The 21475-nt window shown below is 55.0% G+C and overlaps 9 protein-coding genes across 9 annotated transcripts; 5 read left to right on the plus strand and 4 right to left on the minus strand.

Annotated features, from left to right (window-relative positions):
* Nucleotides 1-1122: 1122 nt before the first annotated feature.
* Nucleotides 1123-1646, plus strand: P170DRAFT_480933 (uncharacterized protein; the record flags this gene model as incomplete). Its single annotated transcript, XM_024853826.1, has 2 exons — nt 1123-1261; nt 1441-1646. 2 exons carry the CDS (start codon nt 1123-1125, stop codon nt 1644-1646), a joined length of 345 nt encoding a protein of 114 aa, XP_024699292.1.
* Nucleotides 1647-1795: 149 nt separating this feature from the next.
* P170DRAFT_459521 (PLC-like phosphodiesterase) lies at nt 1796-3508 on the minus strand. The gene is made up of 3 exons (XM_024851873.1): nt 2846-3508; nt 2181-2780; nt 1796-2106 (listed from the first exon to the last, which is right to left on the minus strand). Exons 1-3 carry the CDS (start codon nt 3393-3395, stop codon nt 1889-1891), a joined length of 1368 nt encoding a protein of 455 aa, XP_024699293.1. The 5' UTR covers nt 3396-3508; the 3' UTR covers nt 1796-1888.
* Nucleotides 3509-4086: 578 nt separating this feature from the next.
* Nucleotides 4087-5967, plus strand: P170DRAFT_394141 (SUR7/PalI family protein). The gene is made up of 2 exons (XM_024846047.1): nt 4087-4908; nt 4995-5967. The coding sequence occupies exons 1-2, from the start codon at nt 4500-4502 to the stop codon at nt 5573-5575; spliced, it is 990 nt and encodes a 329-aa protein (XP_024699294.1). The 5' UTR covers nt 4087-4499; the 3' UTR covers nt 5576-5967.
* A 35-nt stretch (nt 5968-6002) lies between these two features.
* On the minus strand, nt 6003-8517 carry P170DRAFT_67067 (uncharacterized protein). The gene is made up of 2 exons (XM_024855331.1): nt 8359-8517; nt 6003-8297 (listed from the first exon to the last, which is right to left on the minus strand). The coding sequence occupies exon 2, from the start codon at nt 8164-8166 to the stop codon at nt 6169-6171; it is 1998 nt and encodes a 665-aa protein (XP_024699295.1). The 5' UTR covers nt 8167-8297; nt 8359-8517; the 3' UTR covers nt 6003-6168.
* Nucleotides 8518-8681: 164 nt separating this feature from the next.
* P170DRAFT_394147 (WD40 repeat domain-containing protein) lies at nt 8682-10542 on the plus strand. Its single transcript, XM_024846048.1, has 4 exons — nt 8682-8775; nt 8859-8880; nt 8940-9435; nt 9515-10542. The coding sequence occupies exons 1-4, from the start codon at nt 8754-8756 to the stop codon at nt 10148-10150; spliced, it is 1176 nt and encodes a 391-aa protein (XP_024699296.1). The 5' UTR covers nt 8682-8753; the 3' UTR covers nt 10151-10542.
* P170DRAFT_67088 (dynein light chain Tctex-type family protein) lies at nt 10496-11733 on the minus strand. The gene is made up of 4 exons (XM_024855332.1): nt 11541-11733; nt 11384-11422; nt 11222-11296; nt 10496-11125 (listed from the first exon to the last, which is right to left on the minus strand). Exons 1-4 carry the CDS (start codon nt 11565-11567, stop codon nt 10841-10843), a joined length of 426 nt encoding a protein of 141 aa, XP_024699297.1. The 5' UTR covers nt 11568-11733; the 3' UTR covers nt 10496-10840.
* Nucleotides 11734-12176: 443 nt separating this feature from the next.
* On the plus strand, nt 12177-12967 carry P170DRAFT_441432 (putative vacuolar transporter chaperon Vtc1). The gene is made up of 2 exons (XM_024850309.1): nt 12177-12466; nt 12629-12967. The coding sequence occupies exons 1-2, from the start codon at nt 12433-12435 to the stop codon at nt 12961-12963; spliced, it is 369 nt and encodes a 122-aa protein (XP_024699298.1). The 5' UTR covers nt 12177-12432; the 3' UTR covers nt 12964-12967.
* A 436-nt stretch (nt 12968-13403) lies between these two features.
* P170DRAFT_369106 (putative glucan 1,3-beta-glucosidase precursor) lies at nt 13404-14585 on the minus strand (the record flags this gene model as incomplete). Its single annotated transcript, XM_024844892.1, has 1 exon — nt 13404-14585. One exon carries the CDS (start codon nt 14583-14585, stop codon nt 13404-13406), a length of 1182 nt encoding a protein of 393 aa, XP_024699299.1.
* A 2891-nt stretch (nt 14586-17476) lies between these two features.
* Nucleotides 17477-21335, plus strand: P170DRAFT_369681 (uncharacterized protein; the record flags this gene model as incomplete). Its single annotated transcript, XM_024844921.1, has 3 exons — nt 17477-19526; nt 20224-20596; nt 20681-21335. 3 exons carry the CDS (start codon nt 17477-17479, stop codon nt 21333-21335), a joined length of 3078 nt encoding a protein of 1025 aa, XP_024699300.1.
* Between the last annotated feature and the right edge of the window lie 140 nt (nt 21336-21475).

Here is a 21475-nt window from a genome sequence, read left to right on the forward strand (position 1 = left end):
TCTGACTCTCATAGTGAGTCTTACCCAATCCACCTGCATTGGCTTTGCGACTAATCAAGAATCTAGGAATGAGAAGATTGCATGTGCTCTATCTAAGGAGCTCGTTTGTCCTGATCAAATGACCCAGAATCAAAGGATAAGAAAGCAGAAATTCCAGTCGAACCTTCTTCTGGTCTCTTCCAATAGGAGAGAGGGTGGATGGAAATACTCCCGCCCCCTTGTAAATCACAGAGTCAACAATAGGCCCGCGAGTCAGACTCACAGTCTACCGTCCATCTTGACATTCCTTCTAAGGGTCAAATGATACGGAAAGAAAGGTGTTCATCTCAGGGTGACCATATAGCTTCATTCCACAAGAAAGGTATGTGCGCATTGCAATGGCTACAGTTGTCTCGTATCATTCCACTCGGCAACGACAGAGGAAAGTAGCATCGGGGATTCCTTGCATGGTAAGCAGGATCTCTCTTTCCAAGGCTTCGCCGCGACCAGTCCATCATGATGACCGGTTCTTTTCCTGCAGCTCGTGGGAACAACCCTTCATTTCTTGTTGTCGAGGCCTGGATCAGATACCCCCTCGCTCCGTGTAGTCTAATCCAGCTTTGCCGAATGAATTATGAAAGGGAGAACATTTCCGTCTCGCTGGAATGCTGGATATCCCCAGTCCCTCCGAAGAGCTTCATCCACACCCACTTCCGAGTCTAGATTTCTGCACTCGACCGACGAGCCACGCCGATGAACCAAAGAAAGAGAAGGCGCAGCATTCTCATAGCCACAGCACACATTCTGTATAACTACAAAAACCGGTTTCCGGCGGACCGGGCCTTCATTCCTCTCATCGCCAGCCAATGAGACATACATTCTTGAACTTATTGAGATGTGTTGTTCATTATTGATTAAACCGGACGATCTTCATACCCAGAGAATGAGAGCCAGTGATCAGTATATAGAGTACCGGAAATACAGTCCGAGTCTGATTCCTCGAGCTCAGTTCTTTTCTCAGACTTTACTCTCGAGCGTTGACCTCCCGCTCCACTTTTTTCCCTATCTATATTTCGATAGTTAACTTAACGCCGGGCAACAACTAAACCCGACTATCAGATCCACCCTCCCAGTCTCACCATCATGCAATTGAAACTCCTCTCCCCCTTTCCCCTGACCGAGACGCTCCTCTCGCTCTCCTTAATCTCAGGCGCCCTGGCCTTCAGCGAGCCCTGCAGACAGGGCCTCTCCTATTGTGGATCAACCCTGCAGAATTACCACGGTACGTACGAGAGGATCTGCTAGTCTGGAGTGCTAGTTCTGTCATGTCTATCCAACCCCACTACTGCCCAAACACAGCCTCCTGATGGAGTAGTGTCTGAAATCCTACCCCCCCTTTGTCAAATGCCAATCCTTCGTACATCCCACCACATGAGCATACAAGTTAACGTGAACACAAAGATTACTCGCCCGATGATCTTCGCACGGCCATCTTCGCCGCCCCAAACACCCCCTATAAGTCCCTGGCGGCGCGACGTCCATCCGACGCCCTGTTCCGATGCGACGACGACCAGGGCGGAGTGGTGCTGAAGGAGTTTTGTTTCGCGGGATGCGAGCAGCCGCTGAATGGAGATAGTTGTGCTGCGGAGGGTTCTTCGACCGGTTAAGTTGGTGTTCAGTATAGCTCTAGTAGGTAGTTACTTGGTGCAAGGCAGTACGGAGGACCGGTGTTGGATGATTCATTCAACTCGAATCGAGAATATGTGGTCAGTTATTCATTGAAACCTCTGAACGATGCCATATAGTATAATCTACAGCGTCTTATATTTATAAAATTCGCACGGTCGTATCTCATAACTACAATGATAAATATCTATATATAAAAAAACCAACCCAAAAAGCAAGGCTATTAAAACATCGAAATCAAATACTGTACGCCCGCAATCAGTGCCACGGACATGGCCATGCCGTGCGGCGCGAAACTCGTGCCGGACGACGTCGTGCCGCAGCATTTGCCGTTGTAGGTGACATTGTTCATGTCGGCGGCGACTTGGAAGACCGACCCGTTCACGGGGCCGTAGTTGTAGTAGTCGACGAGAAGAAAGTTGGGAGGTCGGGCGTGGTCCCCTGTTGTACAGGTTAGTGTTCCGTTCTCGTTGAGTCTGAGGCACGACAGAAAGAAAATGAGTAAGTGGACTTACGGGTACAGTTGCTGGCCATCCAACCCAAACTGCCGAATCCCTCCGCCGCGTTGGTCTGATTCAGCTGCGCGGTGTTGGGGATCAGGAGGTTCAGGTTGGCAAAGTTGAGGTCCAGATTGAGGTTGTGGTTGGCCAGATACATGCGGTTGCGGATGTCGGGCGGATGCAGACCGGGCGGGCGCTGGACGGTGCAGGGGAAATTGCGATCCGTCGGCGAGAAGGGGGTCTCCCACATCTGGGTGAACTCGTCCATGAGCCACGGGTAGGCGGTCTGGTTGGCCATGTAGTCCATGAACAGGACGGCGCGCTTGCCGGACAGGATCATGGTCGACAGGGTGGGCCAGTCGTGCAGGGCCATGGGGATCTTGGGCGGCGTGTAGGCCAGGTCCAGCAGGCCGGATTTGCGGATGGGCTCGGTGAAGTTGCCGGGCTCGGCGTAGTCGTAGTTGCCGATGAGGATGGTGACCACGTCATACGGGTGGCTCTTCATCCAGCGCGCGACGGTGCTGAGGTAGGTCTCCAGCAGGCCCATGTCCAGCAGGTCGCAGCTGGTGTGGCAGAGCTTCACGGTGTTGTTGACGATGTGGGTTTGGAATTGCACTGTTTTGGGGTTAGTTTCGGCGATGTAAGACAGGAGGGGGTCACCAGGCAAGAAGAAGACATACACATGCGGATTCCATCGTTCAGCTGAGCCTCGACATCCAGCGCCTGGTTCGCCGCCACGTTGCCCGGCTTGACGAACGGACTGTTGTGGGCGGCCACCATGGTGATGTTGGAGTAGTTGCGCGCGCAGAACTCGGTGTAGCCATTGCAGGGCTGGGTGTTGACGACGGGGGAGGAGGACGAGGCCGGGGCCGTGTGGGTGGCATTGGAGGTGTTGTTGCCGATGAGATGGGTCATGGAGTCGGTCGGCGTGGTATGGGTGGTGGCATTGCCGGTGGTCGCGGTGGTGACGGCGGACTCGGAGCCGGAGAGGCCGGTTGAGCCTACCATGCCGCCATGGTTGGTGGGCAGGGTCTTGGTGGAGGTGTAGGAGAGGTAGTGACCGGTGCGCGTGGCGGCATCGCTGATGGGAGCGGTGATGGTGCCGTCCAAGGTGAGGATGTTCTTGGTGTTGGTGTTGGTGAGGGTGGTTTTGGAGTCGGACGAGGTATCGCTGTCACTTGCAGCCCAAACGGCTGCAGCCAGCAGCGGTAGTAGGGAAACCAACCGCATGGTGGGGATGGCACGCTCAGGAAGGACGATCTGGAGGGGAGGGGAGACAATATGATATATACAGCGTCGATGGAATCAACCATAATATGCACAGGAAGGGAGAAAAAGAGAAGAAGAAAGTCTCCGCCGCAAATGCCTTCAAGGGAATGCCGTATTTTTGGGTCTGGCCGTACCGTATGACGATACCCGTACACCTGAAGGGTGGCTGAGTCATCCGAGTCAGCCCCACCCAATCGGCATCCGCTGGGGAGCTGCGTCTGTGGCGGCGCCCCCTGGCCAATCAGCGGGTCGCCCATCCCAGGCAGCCGGCAAACCGCGCCCCACCCGCTGCCGGCATGACGTTGGGTCCAGTGAGTCGGGGCCAATCACAGGCCAGATCGCTGCCCATCCAGACCAACGCCGACCGCCCCTAATTTCGCGCGAAACTCAGTCAAGGCCGCTGCGAAACTGAGACACGGCGATGGTCGTCGTTTTCCTCCGATCTGTCAATCCGGTCGATGAATTGCTGCTCCAGGAATAGACGGCCCACACCCAACACGAAGGACGCCCGATGATCGCTGCCGGTTTCTGTTGGTTTCAGGGTTTTCGTCCTGGGAATTGGGCGACGCCCACCAGCCCTACTTTAAAAAGGTTAAAAGTCTAGCCGCCGATCGGCCAGACCCCCGAAGCAGATAATTCTGACTAGCCGGTTCTTAGCTGCGCCGGTGGCTTTTTTTTCTGTTGTATTGGTTTTATTGTCTCCCTGCCCCTGTCCCTGCACTTGCAGCTCTTTTTCCTGGTCGTGGTTCTCGGCTTCTGCTCCCACTTTCCCTCCATCGATCCCGTCTGTCTGTCAGAATCCCGTCTGGTTCGTGTGTGCTCGTCCATGGAGCCCCCGAACCACGTCATCTTGCCAACCTCCACCTAGATCCATCCCAGTCCATCTTATATCATATCATATCATACCTCATCACTCGCCTTCCTTTCGTTTCCTTCCCTTCTGCTCCCCCTCCCCCTCCCTTTCTTTTTTCTCCCTCCCTCTCTGCCCACATTCCAATCCCCCCACGTGTTGATTGTCTCGAACAATCGACAAGATAAAAAAAAGAAAATAAAAAAACCCAGTCCATGGCCAAATTGCCGTTATTCCGCAAAGCTCCTCCGCGGCCTCCCACCGCCGGACGGTCTCGCTCCACCGTGCTCTGGCATCGCCTGCTTCGCTCCTTTTTCTATCTCATCGCCTGGATCTTCCTCGTCCTGGTGGTCATCGGCAATGTCGCCAACAAGCCCGTCCTGCGCGACACCTACTTCCTCAAGATCGATCTCTCCAACATCGTCCCGCTCTCCATCCCCAATGCCGTCCTGATCAACAGTATCGCCCGGTCCATCGGTCTGCACGATTTCTACCAGGTCGGCCTGTGGAATTTCTGCGAGGGTTACAATGACAGCGGCATCACGCATTGCTCGAAGCCCGAGACGCTGTACTGGTTCGATCCGGTGACGATCCTGTTGAGTGAATTGCTGTCGGGCGCCACCAGTATGTTTCTTCCCAGCTGCCGTGCATATATCACAATCCCCTTGACCTGCATTCGCCTCCCCTGCACGATCACTAACCCCGTCAAGTCGCCCTCCCCGGCGACATCACCTCGGCGCTGCAGATCGCCCGCAAAGCCTCCTACTGGATGTTCGGGCTGTTCCTGACCGCCGCGGTGCTCACCTTCGTGATGATCTTCCTGTCGCCGCTGGCCACCTCGTCGCGCCCGCCGCAGTCGCTCTCGTCCGACGCCTCCGTCAACGCCGCCTCGCCGACGCACCGCCGCCGCACCTTCGTGCTCTTCCGCTCCCTGCCCTTCCTGCTGCTCACCTTCCTGACGGCCCTCTTCACCATCGTCCCCTCCGTCGTCGCCACCGTCATGTTCATCATCTTCAAAAACGTCTTCACCAACTCCGCCCAGGACCTGAATATCAACGCCGAGGTCGGTTCCCAGATGATGGCCTTCATGTGGGTTGCGTCTGCCTTTAACTTGCTGCCCTTCCTCTGGCAGCTGGGGTCCTCGTGTGCTGCCTGCTGCGGGGGGCGGAAGGCCCGGAAGGAGTTGAAGCGTGGAGGGAGTTCCGCCGGTCAGACGAATACTGACTCCAATGGCTCGGCGGAGTTGAATCGCGAGAAGGCCGCACCGCATAGTCCCGCTACGACGGAATAGATCCGGACTGGTCGGGTTTGTATATTTTTTTTGGATTTAAAGCTTACATCGGAGGGAGAAGGCTGAGTTGAGTATTTCTTCTTGTCCTCCCTCTTGCTCTTGCTCTCTTTTTTCTCATCTTTGGGATCACTGGCGTGGAATTTTGCTAGATTTTTCTATACATGTTGCTCTGTGGATTAGTTTCTTTGTGTTGTTATCTATGTGGTTATATAGCAGGCTTTGACTATACTGGGCTGGATTTCCTATATACATACATGCTGCTCTGGGGATTCGGCGGATGTGGATTTAGATGGACGGTATAGAAGGAAGAAAGGATGTGTTTGATAGGAACTGCCTGGTGATTCTCATCTTACGATCGTTACGACCAAATCTTGATTACCTACGATATCATCGCATTTGCCTCTGAATTTTGTAAGATTTGTTGATGTGTATATTGTATAGTGTAAATGTTCATAAAGTAACTCGTCCTTTTCGAGTCACGGCAAATGCCGGTTTCCCAGATCGCTATGCTAAATGTCTAAAAATACATAAAAAACGCCCCGAAATCAAGTGTTCCATGCAAGTATGTATGGTAGTATGGGTATCATCAATCTTCAGGCTTGTGCCAATTCCTCTTCCATTGCACGCGCCAGTTCGTCGTCCGTGTCACCGCTGTTTCCTTGTCCTGCTGCCTCGCCGTTCGGCTGATCGCGGTGGCTGATCGAGACGGGTGCCACCCCATCAGGACGTCGTGCGCCCGAGTACCCCGTCGATTCCGTCTCGTTGAGCCAGCCGTATTTCTTGTTGCGCAGTGATTGGAGCATCTCGATGCGCTGTCGTTTCTCTTCTGGCGACGGCTCCGGCGCCGGAGCGGGTGACTGCTCGGTCGTGTCCTCCGTGAGATCGATGGTGACCGGCTGGGGTCTAGACTCACGGTTTGCCGGGCGCGAAGCCAAGGTGGCCGTCGCACAAGGCTGTTGCGGTTGCTGCTGGTGCCCTCGGGCAGCGGAGGCGTCAGGCGCCGGTGCGCCATGGGGCACGAGACGTGGTCCAGATGCCGACGGTGTCACGGCTGCCGGCGGAGGGCCCCGAGCGGTCGGGGGCTTGTATCCGGCGGGAATCGGCGTCACGGCAGGCATCTGGCGCTGGACATGGATCTCGTACAAGAGATTGTTGTAGGTCATGCCCAATTCGCGCATCTTGTTCTTCCACTCGATAATCTCCTTCTTGTACTGCTCGGCGCGGTTCTGGTGTTGCGACGAGACGCGCTTGAGGGTCGCATTTTCCTCGCGGAGCATTTGCTCCTTCGTTTTTCCCGTCTTTTGGTCGAGCGTCGACCATTCGTGCCATGCATTCCGGTACTTGTTTCGCTCACACGTAAGGTGCTGGACTTTGTGCTTCAAACAGGAGACCCGATAGTTGGTCCGGTCATCCCCAACTTCTATGCAGCGGACGTGGACACTTGGCGCAGATGGGAAATACCCGAGTGGACCTCCATATGCGGGGTAGGGCGATGTGTACTCCGGCTCCTGGTAAATCCGTTGCAGAGCCTCCCGACTGGTGCTGGCAATGACGTCCTGAGAGTCAAGCGAGAACCGCTCTTTGGTAATATCGCTGAGGCACGGTTGAGCGGGTCCGGGTCCGGGTGCGACATCCATGTTCTCCGCAGGCTCTGGGACCTGTTCGCCGGTGTTGGGGCAGCTGACCGGGTTGGGGGCTAGTTGCTCCTGATCGGGCGGTTGATCGAAAAATGAGGTGGGCTCCATATCAAAAGGGAAGCTGTCAGGCGTCTCCAGCGGCATATCAAAGTCGGGATCCTCGAAAAGTGTATCCAGCGAATTGAACAATTGGTCGGGGGACTTTGCCGGATCTGTCCCTGCGGGAGTGTGGGGGAAACTATCTCCTTGTTCAAGCCGTGCGATCGAGTCTGCCGACGACAGGGAGGGGGTTTCATCTGGAGTGGTGCATAGCTCGTTCGTAGTCGGATCGACGGATCGCTTTTTCACCGGCTGTGTCCAAAAGTCAAATTCTCCTGGAAATGCGTCCTCACCAGACCGTTTCCGAGACGCGAAAACCGCGTCCAGTTCCCGAAAAACAGCTTCCGAATCAAATACTTGGTCGAAGAAGAATGCTTTGTTCGCGTCGATCGCGTTGTGGTCCGTCTCGGGAAGGATTTCTTGTTTCGAGGTCGTGCTTTCATCGGCTGTAGACATCGGCATGTCACTGGCGGTCGACTGCTTCTCAACATGTTGGTTTGCATGACCGGAACCTTCGGTTCCCCAAGAAGACAACGTATGCCCTTGCTTCTGACCAAGTCCATCGTGACCAATACCTGTCGACGGGTCTAAACCATCTTGCATTGCAAGCCCATCTGTTGTCCTCATCGGAGTTCCGTCAGACGATTCATGCTTCTCACCCTGGGGGAAGTTTCGAAGAACGTCGGTAGGTTGCTGCAGCGGGGACCCAGGGGGAGGTGTAAGCCCCAGATCATTTACATGCAGATGCGAAATGGATGGAGAATTCGGGAGATCTCCCAAGGCCATGAAAGCTTGGGTATCAGGAGGGCAGGTCTGAAGAGAGGTAGAAATACCTTCAACCACACTTCCGTCCATCGCGTATCAAAACCGTTCGGCGTAGTTGGTTCCAAGGAAAGGACTGCCGGCAGTGTTGGTCAAACGGTGGAATACGTCAACGAAGTCAACGTAGCAGGAGGGCCGAACAGGCCATATGGTGTGATGATAGGCTAGAAAAAAGCAGATGAGAACCAGGCCAAAGGGCTTTTCCTTGCCACAGCGCAATCGTACCTCTTAAGCCAGCGTAACACCTTCGATATAGGGTTTGTGAAAGTTTGGACCATCCAAGTTCCAGAGAGTCCAGACGAAGGCCCAATTTGATGAACAGATCCTTCCAGGAAACAGCCGGCTACCGATCGCCGGAGTCACCTTTGGATGCAAGAGTAGAACGAGTGAAGTGGAATGCAGAAAAAAAACAACCGCCGGATCACCTGCGCGATGACTCCGCCTTCCACACCGCCCGGATGACCGCTCACGTGCGGGGTGCGGCCGTGGAATCGGCGGGCCCAAAGACCGGCATTTAGTTGGCTCTGGTACTGGCTTCACCCGAGACACTTCGCAAAGAAAGTCAGCGCATCCTCCTTCTCTGCTGTCTTCAGCCACCGTGTGTGGTTTGTGCGTCCAAAATGAGCGTTATCCTCTGCACAGGTGAGTCTGCATACTGGGATACCCTGTGTCTTATAGTGAGATGTTATACACGACATGTGCTGAGATGGGAAAATCGCCTATAGCGGGCTATGACCATACCATTCGGTGAGTCCTGAGCAGGTTCCCCAACGGCATTGGTCTGCAAGGCTTACTCCTTTCGATAGTTTTTGGGAAGCGCTGTCGGGCATCTGTTCACGTACCATCCAGCACCCAGACTCGCAGGTAAACCGGCTCTGTATTACCCCCGACAAGCGCTATCTAGCGGCAGCGGGCCATAACAATGTCAAACTATATGACATCAAGTCCACCAATCCCAACCCAGTCATGACTTTTGACGGCCATACAAACAACATCACCGGGGTCGCATTCCACTGCGAAGGCAAGTGGATGGTCACCAGCTCGGAAGACGGCACGGTGAAAGTCTGGGACACCCGCACGGGCAGTTTGCAGCGCAATTATGCACACAAGGCCCCTGTGAACGATGTGGTAATTCATCCCAATCAGGGTGAGCTGATCAGTGGTGATCGCGCCGGTATTGTGCGGGTCTGGGATCTGGGCGAGAGTGTCTGCACCCACCAGTTGATTCCTGAAGACGACGTTGCCGTTCAGAGTGTTAGCGTCGCAAGTGACGGTTCTTTGCTCTGTGCCGGAAACAAGAAGGTGAGGATATCATCCAGGTTCCTGTCAACATAAATGCGCTCTATTTTCTTTTTCTACGCCTCGATCTAATGCTTTCCAGGGCAACGTTTACATCTGGCGCATGCTTCAGGATGCCGAAATCACTCGCATCGTACCCATCTGCACTTTCCAGGCCCACAAGGATTACCTCACCCGAATCCTCCTCTCTCCGGACGTCAAACACCTCGCAACCTGCTCTGCCGACCACACGGCCAAAGTCTGGAATCTGGACCAGGACTACCCCCCAGCGAAGATGGCCGCGGCCAAGGCCAAAGTGAAAGCTCTCAGCCCCGGCACCCCGGACGTCGCATCGCCGCAACCCACGCCAGACAGTCAGCTAGGCACGCCAGGCAGCGACAAGGTCAAGGCCGCCACCGATTTCAACCCCTTCAGTCTCATCGACGGGATCACGCCGCCTCCCAGCAACGAGCCGCAACAGACCTTCCCCGTCCAGCCCGACGGACCTCCCATCGACGCAACCACCGCGACTCTCTACCTGGAGACGACGCTGGCGAACCACCAACGCTGGGTCTGGGACTGCGCGTTCTCCGCCGACTCGGCTTACCTCGTGACCGTCTCCAGCGACCACTACGCCCGTCTATGGGAGCTGGCGTCCGGCCAAGTCATTCGCCAGTACAGCGGACACCACCGCGGCGCGGTCTGTGTCGCTCTCAACGATTACTCCGAGCCTCGTTGAGCAATCGATAGTTAGATGCGGTAGGACGAGACCAGGTACCACTGTACTACTTAATTAGGGCGTGTGAAGCAGGATACCCAGGATTTGGATTGGCACGATTAAGTCTATTTAATACGGGTAAGCATGGCGCCAGGGATCTGGGGACGTGAAGAAAGGTGTTTTGCCTTTTCTTTGTTCGTCTCTTGATTGGAGTTTCGGTTTCTTTTCTTTTCTTTTCTCTTAATCTTATGTCTGCTGTTTCTTCTCTTTCTGTTTGAGGTTCTTTGGATGGTTTACGAGCTCTGTTGCATATGGACTTTGCTTATCCGAGGATCGCTGCCGTCTGTCTGATACCACACCAACATATGCGTGACGTTCTAGAAGCTTTTGTCAATTGATCATCTGGTATATTTACGCCCTAGCAAAGTAGGTAGTTCAAGGCTTGAGGTTGTAATTGACAAACACCGACGTCTTATTCAAAACACGCTGCTCCAAAGACGGACAGGGAAAGAAGGATCCGCACGAAAAGAATATACCATCGAAACAAAAACGAAAGGGGTTCCCAGTATACATACATACAAGAGAGGCAATAAATAAAGATATAAATAAAAATAGACAGCCTAAACAGTCACGGCTAACAATAAAAGTATCTGCTTTTTTTTTTTTTTTCTTTTTTCACTTTGTTTTCTTCCCATTCTCACTCGAGCCTGCTCAGTTCACCGCAAACCACGTCACGCTGACCACCACGTCCAGGCCCCGCTCGTCCGCTCCGGGGTACTTGAACGTCCACATGCCGTCGCGGTTGACGTCCCAGTAGGCACCGGAGGCCGAGTGCATGCCGCGCTTGCCGACGTTGGTGGCGGCGCCGTCCGCGGCGGCCGACCTGTCGATCAGACCTTGTTGCACGATGGTGCTGTTGACGGTGAACCGGTAGGGGGGGCCCGACGAGGGTGTGGAGGGCGTGGTAGCGGCGATGAGGGCTTTGAGGATGGCGTTCTGGAAAGAAAGAGGTCAGACGTGATTCGATTGGTGATGCTGGCCCAGCAGGGAGAAATATTGCGGCGATGATTTGTCGGGGACGGGAGTTCTTACGATGATCTGAGAGTTCCAGTCGCCGACTTTCAGGTGGTCGTATCCCTCCACATCTTTCAGGGAGGTGTCGCAGGCCTAGTTGAGGGTTGTCAGTTCGGGGCGCAAAAGCCACGGTATGATAGCGGGGTTGAAGGCGGAGCTCCGTTCAGGAGTAAGACATACCTCCGTCGCGATCTTGGTGAGTTCCGCGGTGGGAACAGGCTGTGGGAGCAGAAAGAAAAACCGGTCAGCGGGTTGTATGGAGTAGAGACGACTTCGGGGGTGTGTATGGACAGTCGTGCGGAGAGCGTTGTTTCGGCCGGGAGTCTCAATTACTCACGGTGTTGGGAGGGTTCTCAACAGCCATTGCGAATGATCGATTCGGGGGAAGGATATCTCGGTGCGGGTTCTGGAAGTTCGTGGCTCTCAGTTAACATAGGCCGTGTGCGTTGGATGTAATCGCAGTCATAGAGGAGTTCCTGATCGGAAGACCGCACCAGGCCAGCGACGCGGGCGATGCGATTGTGGGGGCATTGTTCCCATTCTGCGGGGATGGAAGGACAGGTGGGGAAGAGCGTCGGTACTCACTCAAGGGACAACGTATGCAGGGGCCAGAATGGGCAGGAGAGTGGCAGCAGGACTCAATGCGGAGCGGAACAGGCGTGTTGTTTGGGTGTGGATGTTTAGGAGAGATCATGGATGTGGCTGAGCGGCGCATGGTTGGCCGTTGACCATGAGGCGCGCCATCCCCGACCGGGCCTAGCGCGGTGCTTGACGCCGCACCGCCACAGCGCGTACTTCTGGTCGACCTCAGGCAGCAAATCAGTCCGGCACGTGCGAGGTCTAGCGCGGTGAGTAGCGGCAGAACGACCGGGGAGCGCCACAGTCTAAGCCCAGAGCGGTAAGCACCTCCCGTCAATCGCCCTCGCGGCGGGGCGCAAAGACCCATTAAATACTCTCCCAGCTGCCCCGGCCTGCTCCCCGTCCTTGCTGGGCGTTGAATTCATTTCTGCAATCTTTGATCCTCGCACGAGCAGGAGTCGAGTACATTATCTTCACTATCACACGTTCGTCATCTCTTAACTCGTCCGTTCTTTGTCGCCGGAAACCCTGGCTCCACTCGTCTCAATCCGGCTCTGATATCATTAACGGCCGTCCGTCCCTGGGCCGATCCCTCTCTCTCCCTTCTTTGCTCTCTATCTCTTCCAAACCACCCACTCACACGACACAAAATGTCCAGCCAACCTCTCCTCCAAACAGCGCCAGGTCAGTAATCCACACACTTTCACAATGCGCCATTGCCTCAAACCCCTTCCACCTTCTCTCCCAAGTCCACCGCTCATCCATCCCATGTCGTCATAACCCATAATCTCATAATCCCATAAAAACTCCCTCCTAACCAATCCCAACGGGACCAAAACCCAACAGGCAAGCGCATCGCCCTTCCCACCCGCGTGGAACCCAAGGTGTTCTTCGCCAACGAGCGGACCTTCCTCTCGTGGCTCAACTTCACCGTCATTCTGGGCGGCTTGGCCGTCGGCCTGCTGAACTTCGGCGACCGCGTCGGCCGCATCTCCGCCGGCCTCTTCACCATCATCGCCATGGCGTCCATGATCTACGCCCTGGTCACCTTCCACTGGCGCGCCCAGAGCATTCGCAAACGAGGCTCCACCGGCATCGACGATCGGTTCGGGCCCTCCGTGCTGGCCCTGTCGCTGTTGGCGGCTGTTATTGTGAACTTTGTGCTGCGGATGAAGGAGTAAGGGGTCGCTATATGGTTCTTTGGAATGGGGTGGGGGGGTCGGGGGAAAGTAAAGAAAAAAGAACGAGGGGTGGGGATGTTGATTGATTGATGATTGAGTAACTGACTTATGGATGAATCTGTTGGATTCATGCTCGCGACGATCGTTTTTTGCAATATATGTATACGGATTCCCTGTCTATCATCATTATCGAGCTGCATGGGTTGATTTGGATGGGCGGCTTTTGGTCCTACTGTTTTCCTGTTCCCTGTACTCAGCTTTGGTGGCGTACCTATTTCTTTCTGGTTTTCAAGTCCCCATGTTTGTTTTACTACTCTTAGATCCAGCGGCTATGGTTCAATGAATTCAAAAGTTTCAAAAGGGTATTGGGTATCGATTGATCAAATGATTCTCGATGGTAGATCAAACTCTACCAACCAATGTATTTACAAGTTCCCTGACTATTGTTTACTCCCGAATTGTCCAACATAGCCATGGTCAATGAACGACTCAAAGCTCCAGTAATCCGCCTGCGTACCCTGTCCGGCGACCGTGGCGTTGCCCGAAAACTTGGCCGTCCAGTAGGTGCTGCCCTGCCCGTGTCTGCGCCAGGCAGCCACGCCGGCATTGAAGTTGCGTTCCCGCAGGGCAAAGCTGTTGTTGGAGCCGGTCTCGATGGACCACTCGCCCACGAAGACGGGGAACTTCCCGTCGCCGGATTTGGCGCGCGCGTCGGAGTTCAGGTGCATGGGGAGGTTCTGGGACGTGACGTTGGTGCGCTCGAAGTAGTAGGTGTGCACGTCGAAGATGAGGTTCGTGTCTGCGGAGAAGTTGCCCGACCAGTACTCCACGGGCTTGAAGCTGCCCTGGAACATGATCGGGATGCGAGGGTTGACCGCGGCCACGCGAGCGACGACCGCCTGCATGTATTTCAAGACCCAGGAGGCGCCGCGGTCCGAGAGGGCGGCGGGCGTCCCGAAGACCGACATGTCCTGGTTGCTGTCGGCGGGTTCGTTGATCGGCGAAATGCTGAAGGATTGCGGGTAGGAGGAGTTCTGTACGAAGTCGACCACGGCGTCCACGATCTGCAGGGAGTAGTCGAGTGCGGTCTCGTTGTGGAACCACCCCCAGTGGCCGGTGGCTTCGCCGATGGTGAGACCATTCACTCCGCCGGGGAGCGAGTGGACGTCGATCACAACGTGCATGCCATAGGTCTTGATGGCATAGTCGGAGATCTTTTTGATATACTCAAGCTGGTTTCCCGAGTACAGGTGGGAGCCAGGAAGCTTGATCCAAGCGGCGTAGGTGGTTGGAATGCGGATGAGCTCAACTCCCGCGCCAGCCAGCTTGTCGATGTCTGTCTCCGTGATATAGGTGGCGTATCGATGCTCTAGAACGGGGCCGCACTGGGGTCCCAGATGCTTGCAAAGTCCCCATTCATCACTTGCCCCGCCGGAGTATTTCCCCCAAAACTCGCTGTCAATGGTGGACTCCTGACAAAGCCATCCTCCTAGGTTGACACCTTCGGCTTTGAAGGTCCTCCAGTCAACGTAGCCGGAGGAGTTCCGGGCTTGGAGATGGGGAAGTGCGAGTGTGGATGGGAGACAAGATAGGGCACCGAGGAGTGCCAGAGAAAGATGCATGATTGCGGACGGGGGGAAAGAGAGAGGAACGGAAAGCAGACAGTTCTTTGGCAGGTATCTCGTCAGACCATGTCCGAGACAATGGATCTATCCGGCCTCATATAGGGACGGACGGTGGCAGCTTTCCGTCGGAGTAATGATCTCACACTCTAAGCCAAGTAGGAATTTCCGTACGATCATCATCATGTGGAGCGGAGACGGACGCTTTGAACTCTTGGTAGAGCATGTGCGCATGCTGAAGAAAGCCGGTAACCACAACCGAGTCCCAGTCGCATCCGACGTTTACCCATACCAGAGTCTCGCGCCCATTAGGCAGCAAAAGCCCATTTGACCTAGTGACGAGATTGAAGGTTCAAATCCCGCCTACAGTCGGCCATCCTCCATGTAGTGGGGTGCATAGTGAGGACCGGGTTTGCTGCCAAACCCCAACGGGGTTGCGGGGTGTGGGGAAAAGCGCCGTTCCTCATCAGCGCCGGACCCTCTCGGTGCAATCAGCGTCCAGTCCCTCGCAGAAAGCATCCCGCTTGCAATGGTGATCCTGCCGTGCCCAGCTTCTGGCGGAACCATCAATGCGGTGTTTTTCGGAATTCCCAGGGCTCGGGACAGCAGCCTCCGAGGTTGAGTTTGGTTCAGTCGGAAGTTCCGACTTCTGCAGAGGTCTTCTCAGACTTGGGACATATATTGCCGAGCTGCTTCTCGTTCCTGGGAGTTGGACTGCTCGATATTAGTCTGAGTTCTTTTTTTTTCTCCCACTTTTGCACGCCCCATGCGAGATATTCTTCATTCTGTCTCCGGTTGAGTCCTAGTGCTTTTACTTTGTTTCAATTTTTTTGTCTCTTGTCGCTCTTCCATATTTTTCTTCAGATTCAACGTCCTTCCAAATCTGTTTGTGGAGGAACCAGATGCCATGTGCATGGGTACAGGAGACGACTTACCATTATATGCCGTCCCGGAGGCAGTCTGCAGAAACTTGGTCTGCGAGTCTTTGTTCGGTTCTTCCAGGAACAACCGTTGATCGGAAACATAAAGCTCCGCGAGGATGCCTGGGTAGTTAAAGAATCCTATACTCCGGAGTCAGCTCAGGCATCTAATCCTGATCGGGGATAAGGGAGGTCTGCCGAATCTCCGGCAGTCGACTAGGCCAGAGGTGAGCAGCGATGGACCAATGGACGGGGAGGACACGAGAGATCCGTTCGGGGCGGATGCATGATGTCAACCAAGAAAGGCAAGACCGGATACAATGGCGCAGTGCCTAGGCAGTGGACTCAACCGGTGGGGAGTCAACCACGGGTCTGGAGAAGGCCGGGATATCAGGAACCCTGGACTGATAAGAAGGAATCGGATGGATGGGTTAAGATACCTACTGCTACTACGTACAGAACTACTAGGTACTAGGTACTGCTACTACTACTACTACTACTACTACTACTACTACTACTACTACTACTACTACGACTACTACTACGTAAGACTGAAAGGAATGCTGATACACGGACGGTATCAGGCCAACGGGGAGCATCCATGGACCCGGCCAGGCCCGGCATCACATCATGGCCCCGCCAATTTGACGTGTCCAATGAATGCGAAAAGTCCATCATCGCGCGGTCATCGACAAAAGTCCAGCCTGACTAACGTCCCCTCTTTTCCGTTCCCTTTCCTTTCCCTTTCCCTTCCCTACCAAGTTTCCCTCTTCCCAACCGGATTCTTCCCTCTTCGGTCGACTTCTCTTCCACCTCCCCCATTGATTCCTTGTCCCTGGACGGACAGGCTGTGTGATTGTGATTTTGTTTCGGATTTCCATATTTCTTTTTGGGATCTCCATTGTTGTGACCGTTGCTACTACTTACCTTACTTATCTTACTCTACACGTACTCTAACTTGTACCATATTACCGTCGTCATTAAACTTTAGCAAAGCTGCTGCCATCCGCGTCCTCCTTTCCTCCTTTCCTCCTTTCCTCCTTTCCTCCTTTCCTCCTTTCCTCGTTTTCTTTCTCTCTGCTGCCCAAGAAATCCCTTGACTCTGTCTGTCTGTCTGTCTGTCTGTCTACCTTCAGTCGTCGTCCTCTGCTGCCTGTTCCTGACGCTCGATTTGTCACCGGAGCGAACGTTGACCACCTTTTCCCTCCGGACTGTACCTTCTTATTAATAGATTACGCCACCCACTCCGGAGCCGGTGGATCGTGTTCCTCTCGCCTTCCCTTGCCTTCCCTTCTTGATTGATTAGCGGATTCTTTGCGATCGATCCGTACATACTTTGCCTCAATCCTGTCCATTCCCCGTCCGCTTTGTTTGTTATCTTCCATCCTTCCTTTTTCTTTCTGATTTATCATTTATCATCCTGTATTTTTTTTTCTGATTTCTTTTTTTTTTTATTATTTTTTTTCTAATCGCCTCCTCCTCGTTTTCCCCCATCCAATCGGAAGGGAACCTCATCCTCTTGAATCGCTTGGTTGCATCCTGGTTGCGCCCGGCGTCTCTTTCCCCCATCCCTTCCCCCCCCCCTTTACTCCCTTACTCCCTTCACTCTTACTTGCCCTTTTCTCCCTGCCGGTCGCAAACCGCTCCCTCCGCCGATCGGCCACGGCCACTCCTTTGCGGACTTTCTACGCCTCATTCCACTCCTCCAATCTTCCATTCCTGTGTCTCCCACCCGCATCTAGATCTCGTTCGCATGCGCCGTTGCAGATTTTAATCGCTCGACGTTGGGTTTTATTTGATTTTAATTTTTTTTTACCCCCGTTGTGACGTGTCGCATCGCCGCTGCGCCCCTCTTCTTGTCGCCGAGATCTATTTCCCTTCCCGCTGCCCTGTCTTTCGCATGGCATGTTTCGACTGCTTCCCTGGTCCTCTGCAATCGGGGGAAACAAGGTGATGGCCGAGGAGCTCACCATGCTCGCCACCTCGCCTCCCTGCGCCGCTCCAGGCGTCAATACTCTGGCCCTGCCCCAGTTGAAGCGCAAGCGTTCGCATTCCAGCGATCCGACCCCCGGTCAAGATGCTCCGGTCGCCACCAAGTTGCGCGCCGACGATGCGCCCGCTCATCCCGTCGCCCCGACGCAGAAGCTCGAGTCCGTGGACGACAGTCCCTGCGACCCCATCTCCACATCCACTGATGCGTCGCATCCGCCAAATTCAACTTCCGATGGCTCGACCCCTGCCGACGGCGATGTCGCCTCGCGCAAGGTGGACGTCGATCGCTTGCGCGAGACGATCGAGGCGCAGCTCAGTCTGGAGGTCTTGTTGAAGCACAACGAAATGCGCTTGATCGACCTGGAGATCGCCAAATGTCAAGTCGCGTTGGAACAGTTGCGGCGATGCGCCGAGATCCCGTATCCTGCCTCCCAACCCGCCGGACTATCGCCGTCCGTCAGCGCCGGGACGGGGATGGCGGTGCTTGCTCCTGGAAATGGGCCTGCACCGCGCTCTCCGGCTCCGTGGGGCGTCGCCGACGGCCCCTACACGCGACACTACGCGCGATGGTTGCTGCCCGACCCCCGCTTCGACGGCGGCGAAATCGAGCCCGGCACTCCCGCGGTCATCGGGGCCGTGGGGACACCCACGGTGGAAGGCCGCTCGACGCGTGGGAGTGCGGGCGACGCCGGTTTCGCGGCCGGCAAGTCTCGCTCTCAACGCGGATCCGCCGCCAGCGCGAGGCTACAATCTCTGCCCAATGGCTACCCGGCTCCGAAAGAAAAGGCCGGCCCCATGATCATCCGGCGAAAGTCGGATGGCGTCATGGTGAAGCTGATCTGCCTGGACTGTCGCCGCGACAACTTCTCCAGCACGCAGGGTTTCATCAACCACTGCCGCATTGCCCACAACCGAAATTTTGCCAGCCACGATGCCGCTGCCGTCGCCTCCGGGGAACCGGTGGAAGTCAACGAGGCGGGTGCGATCGTGGGAGGCACGAGTGAACCCCCCAGCACGGCCGCGGCTGGGTATGTTCATCCGTTGATACGGTCGGCCCACGTCATCGAGCCGTCGTCGAAGACGCCGTCATCCGGGTCAGCAACTTCCGGCGGCGACCAGGCGACGCCCCGGAAGCCGTCGACCTCCGGCCGGCAAGAATCGTCTGCGGTGGAAACACCTCGTGCATCTGTTCATCCGTTGCTCGGCAAGCAGACCACGCCTGCCACGGCGAACGTCTCGAACGTCTCCTTCATGGCCTCCCCGGACACCCCCCATCTCTCGTCGCTGATGCAGCTGCGGGGCGTTAGTCTGGACCTTGATCGATTAGTCGGGGAAGCGAAGACGACGATTGACCTCGGTGCCTATTCTTCGGACGAGGGCGAATCGGACGGGGAGCAGGAACAGCCGCCAGCCGGTGAGGCCCAGGACCAGCAAAACTCGCTGGGAGGTCGCGTCGGCCGGCAACCTATGCGGACGACCGCGTCGCAGGCGACGTCGCGACGACCCGGCAGTAGCAAGGGAGTGGACAAGACGAGTCACCGGCCATTCCCCATCGAAACGCTAACTCCGACGCGGCCCGCTCCCTACCAGTCACCATACGCTCCGACTACCTCGTCGCGGCCCACTCAACTCCTTGAACTTCGCGAAGTGGACGGCCTTGATCGTTCCTCGAACTTGAGCCCAAACACCATGGAGTCCAACCAAGCCCCGAGTTTGGTGAGCGACGATGAGGATGACTACGAGGAGGCGTCCGACTCGGAGAGTCTGGGTCCCAGTTCGTCCGAGGCCGGGGATCACGAGGAGGACTTCAGTCACATTGATGTCGCGGGCGACGAAGACGGCACGGCCTCTTCCGCGACCACCGATCCTAAAACCCACCCCAGGATATCCGGCGCGGCGGCTCATCCCTCCGCGTCTTTGCCGAAGCCTCTTCGACGTGGCAACGCCAGGAAGAAAGAGAGAGTGCTCTCCTCTTCCGTCGTGCCGCCCTTGAATCGGGACAGGGACGAGAGACGAGTGAGCTTTGCCAGTCCCGACCCGAGTCCTGACAAAGATCAGAAAGACCCCCAGCGCAAGCCTAGTGGGCAACCATAAAGGATAGATCTCTTATATCTTTTTTGTACGGGGGCTCCAAGTGAGACCCTTGGCTTGTTGTAATCTTGACATCTCTCTTCTCCTGTGTATGAGACTTCAACCCATTTTTTATTCTTATTTTTATTTTTCTTGTTTGGCGATGTTGCGGTCAAAAGGGGTGTGTGGGCTTTGCAATGTCGCCTTCATGTTTTCGGACCTAATCTTTATTTCCTCTCTGCTTTCTTTTCCCATGCCAATGGGCGCAAGGTTCATTTAACTCGATCTTGTGTGATGAGAAATGTTGTTGAGCGTTTCTGGCGATGTTTATTTTTTATGTGATGGGTTCAGCGCTGACAAGAAGTTTCACTGAATGTTTTTGCTCCTGTATCTGATGGTGATAATACAAATCTGACTAAAGACAAAGTTTTGATCTTTCCATTGCACCATGTCACTGCTAGAGATCCGTAGATCCAGAGATTAAGTGTCTTGGATCTGCCGGAACGACCCAACGTGCCCCGGATCACATGAACATGGGTCTTGGCGATCCATCATCTCCATTCCCAGCCCAGCTTCAACCATCCCAACTACAGCCATACCCAAAGACCCCGTCATCATGGGCGACGAGAAGACTCCGCAGGTCCCTCCTTCACAAGGAGGGCAATTCCCCAATTTCCATCCTGACCATATCACCCGTGACACCTTTGACCGTCTTCTCAACTGCTACCCTGTGACCGTGGAAGCCATTACGCGTCGTAAAGCTGCAGAACGTGCCGCTCGCTCCTCATCCGCCGCAGCGAAGAAGGCCAAGAAATCTAGATCCAGCTCCTCGGCTACCAGGGAGCAGCAACCTGACCACGACGCAACGCAGACGGAACAGGTGGACCGCGAAGTGCAGGACTTCTTACGGCTCGATGAGAGACGGTATCAAGGTCTTCCTGAGCTTGTGAAGAACAGGGCAGAGGGGAGTAATGGTGGAGGCGGGTTTCTTACGAAAGAGGAACTGGTCGAGGTGATGGAGTGGAAGTTGTGTGTTTTCTCCAGCCCCTCCTCCCCATCGCTCTTTTTTTGGTCTGAAACCCCTCTTCAGTGCTGATTCTTGGTTCAATCTAGAAAACACGGCGTCTCTCGCCCCATGCTTCTTGGTATGGTCAAGGGAAATCAGGAAAAGGTGGTTCAAAAAGCCACGTCGGATGCGTTTGCTGCTGTCCCTGGGCATGGGCTTGAGCTTAAGGACGAAGGCAATGATGATGCGGATGGTGAAGTGGATGAGTTCCCCAAATCTAGTCTTGACATGCTGACGGGCCCTCTTCGTGGCGTTGGGCCCGCCACGGCGTCTCTTTTGCTGTCGGTTGGGACGGGGGTTGGGGACCCGCCGCTGGAGGTCCCGTTTTACAGTGATGATACTTTCCTCTGGCTTTGTTTGGGGGAGGTTCCGTCTACGAATGACCCCAAGGATGATGCGCCGGGAGGGGAGGCGGGAGAGGAGCCAGCGAAGAAGAAACAACGTGCTAGTATTTTCAAACCCAGTGGGGAGATTAACGTGAAGTACAATGCTCAGGAATATCGACAGTTGTGGGACGCTGTAAGGGCGCTGCGGAAACGACTGAACAAGGCCGAGTCTTCGGCTGGGCATGTCTCCTGTGCGGATGTCGAAAAGGTGGCTCTGGTGCTGAGGCATCTCGATGCTTCGGGGTTCTTGGAGACCGAGACGAGGGAAAGTAGCAGCTCGGATAGGAAGAGGAAGAGAAATGGAAAGACTGGTTGAGCTCCTTGATACACTGTCCAATCACCCTGGTAGCTTTTTCGTTCTCTCTTTTATTGCTTTACTCTCGCTGTCTTTTCCATGAACCAGTCCTTACTGATCGGTGGTTACTAGGCTTTTTCTGATGCTTCGAACTTCCGGTG

The sequence above is a fragment of the Aspergillus steynii genome, assembly GCF_002849105.1.
Source record: "Aspergillus steynii IBT 23096 chromosome Unknown P170scaffold_10, whole genome shotgun sequence".
NCBI classification, from domain to species: domain Eukaryota; kingdom Fungi; phylum Ascomycota; class Eurotiomycetes; order Eurotiales; family Aspergillaceae; genus Aspergillus; species Aspergillus steynii.

Coding starts and splice junctions, on each gene's coding strand:
- P170DRAFT_459521 (XM_024851873.1), bottom strand. CDS start 3,395: ATGCGGTTGGTTTCCCTACTACCGCTGCTGGCTGCAGCCGTTTGGGCT. Junction 2,781..2,845: donor GAACGATGGAATCCGCATGT/GTATGTCTTCTT, acceptor ACCCCAAAACAG/TGCAATTCCAAACCCACATC. Junction 2,107..2,180: donor GATGGCCAGCAACTGTACCC/GTAAGTCCACTT, acceptor CCTGTACAACAG/GGGACCACGCCCGACCTCCC.
- P170DRAFT_394141 (XM_024846047.1), top strand. CDS start 4,500: ATGGCCAAATTGCCGTTATTCCGCAAAGCTCCTCCGCGGCCTCCCACC. Junction 4,909..4,994: donor ATTGCTGTCGGGCGCCACCA/GTATGTTTCTTC, acceptor AACCCCGTCAAG/TCGCCCTCCCCGGCGACATC.
- P170DRAFT_67067 (XM_024855331.1), bottom strand. CDS start 8,166: ATGGACGGAAGTGTGGTTGAAGGTATTTCTACCTCTCTTCAGACCTGC.
- P170DRAFT_394147 (XM_024846048.1), top strand. CDS start 8,754: ATGAGCGTTATCCTCTGCACAG. Junction 8,881..8,939: donor GGCTATGACCATACCATTCG/GTGAGTCCTGAG, acceptor TCCTTTCGATAG/TTTTTGGGAAGCGCTGTCGG. Junction 9,436..9,514: donor TCTGTGCCGGAAACAAGAAG/GTGAGGATATCA, acceptor AATGCTTTCCAG/GGCAACGTTTACATCTGGCG.
- P170DRAFT_67088 (XM_024855332.1), bottom strand. CDS start 11,567: ATGGCTGTTGAGAACCCTCCCAACACC. Junction 11,423..11,540: donor TTGAGAACCCTCCCAACACC/GTGAGTAATTGA, acceptor CTGCTCCCACAG/CCTGTTCCCACCGCGGAACT. Junction 11,297..11,383: donor TCACCAAGATCGCGACGGAG/GTATGTCTTACT, acceptor ACCCTCAACTAG/GCCTGCGACACCTCCCTGAA.
- P170DRAFT_441432 (XM_024850309.1), top strand. CDS start 12,433: ATGTCCAGCCAACCTCTCCTCCAAACAGCGCCAG. Junction 12,467..12,628: donor TCTCCTCCAAACAGCGCCAG/GTCAGTAATCCA, acceptor AAAACCCAACAG/GCAAGCGCATCGCCCTTCCC.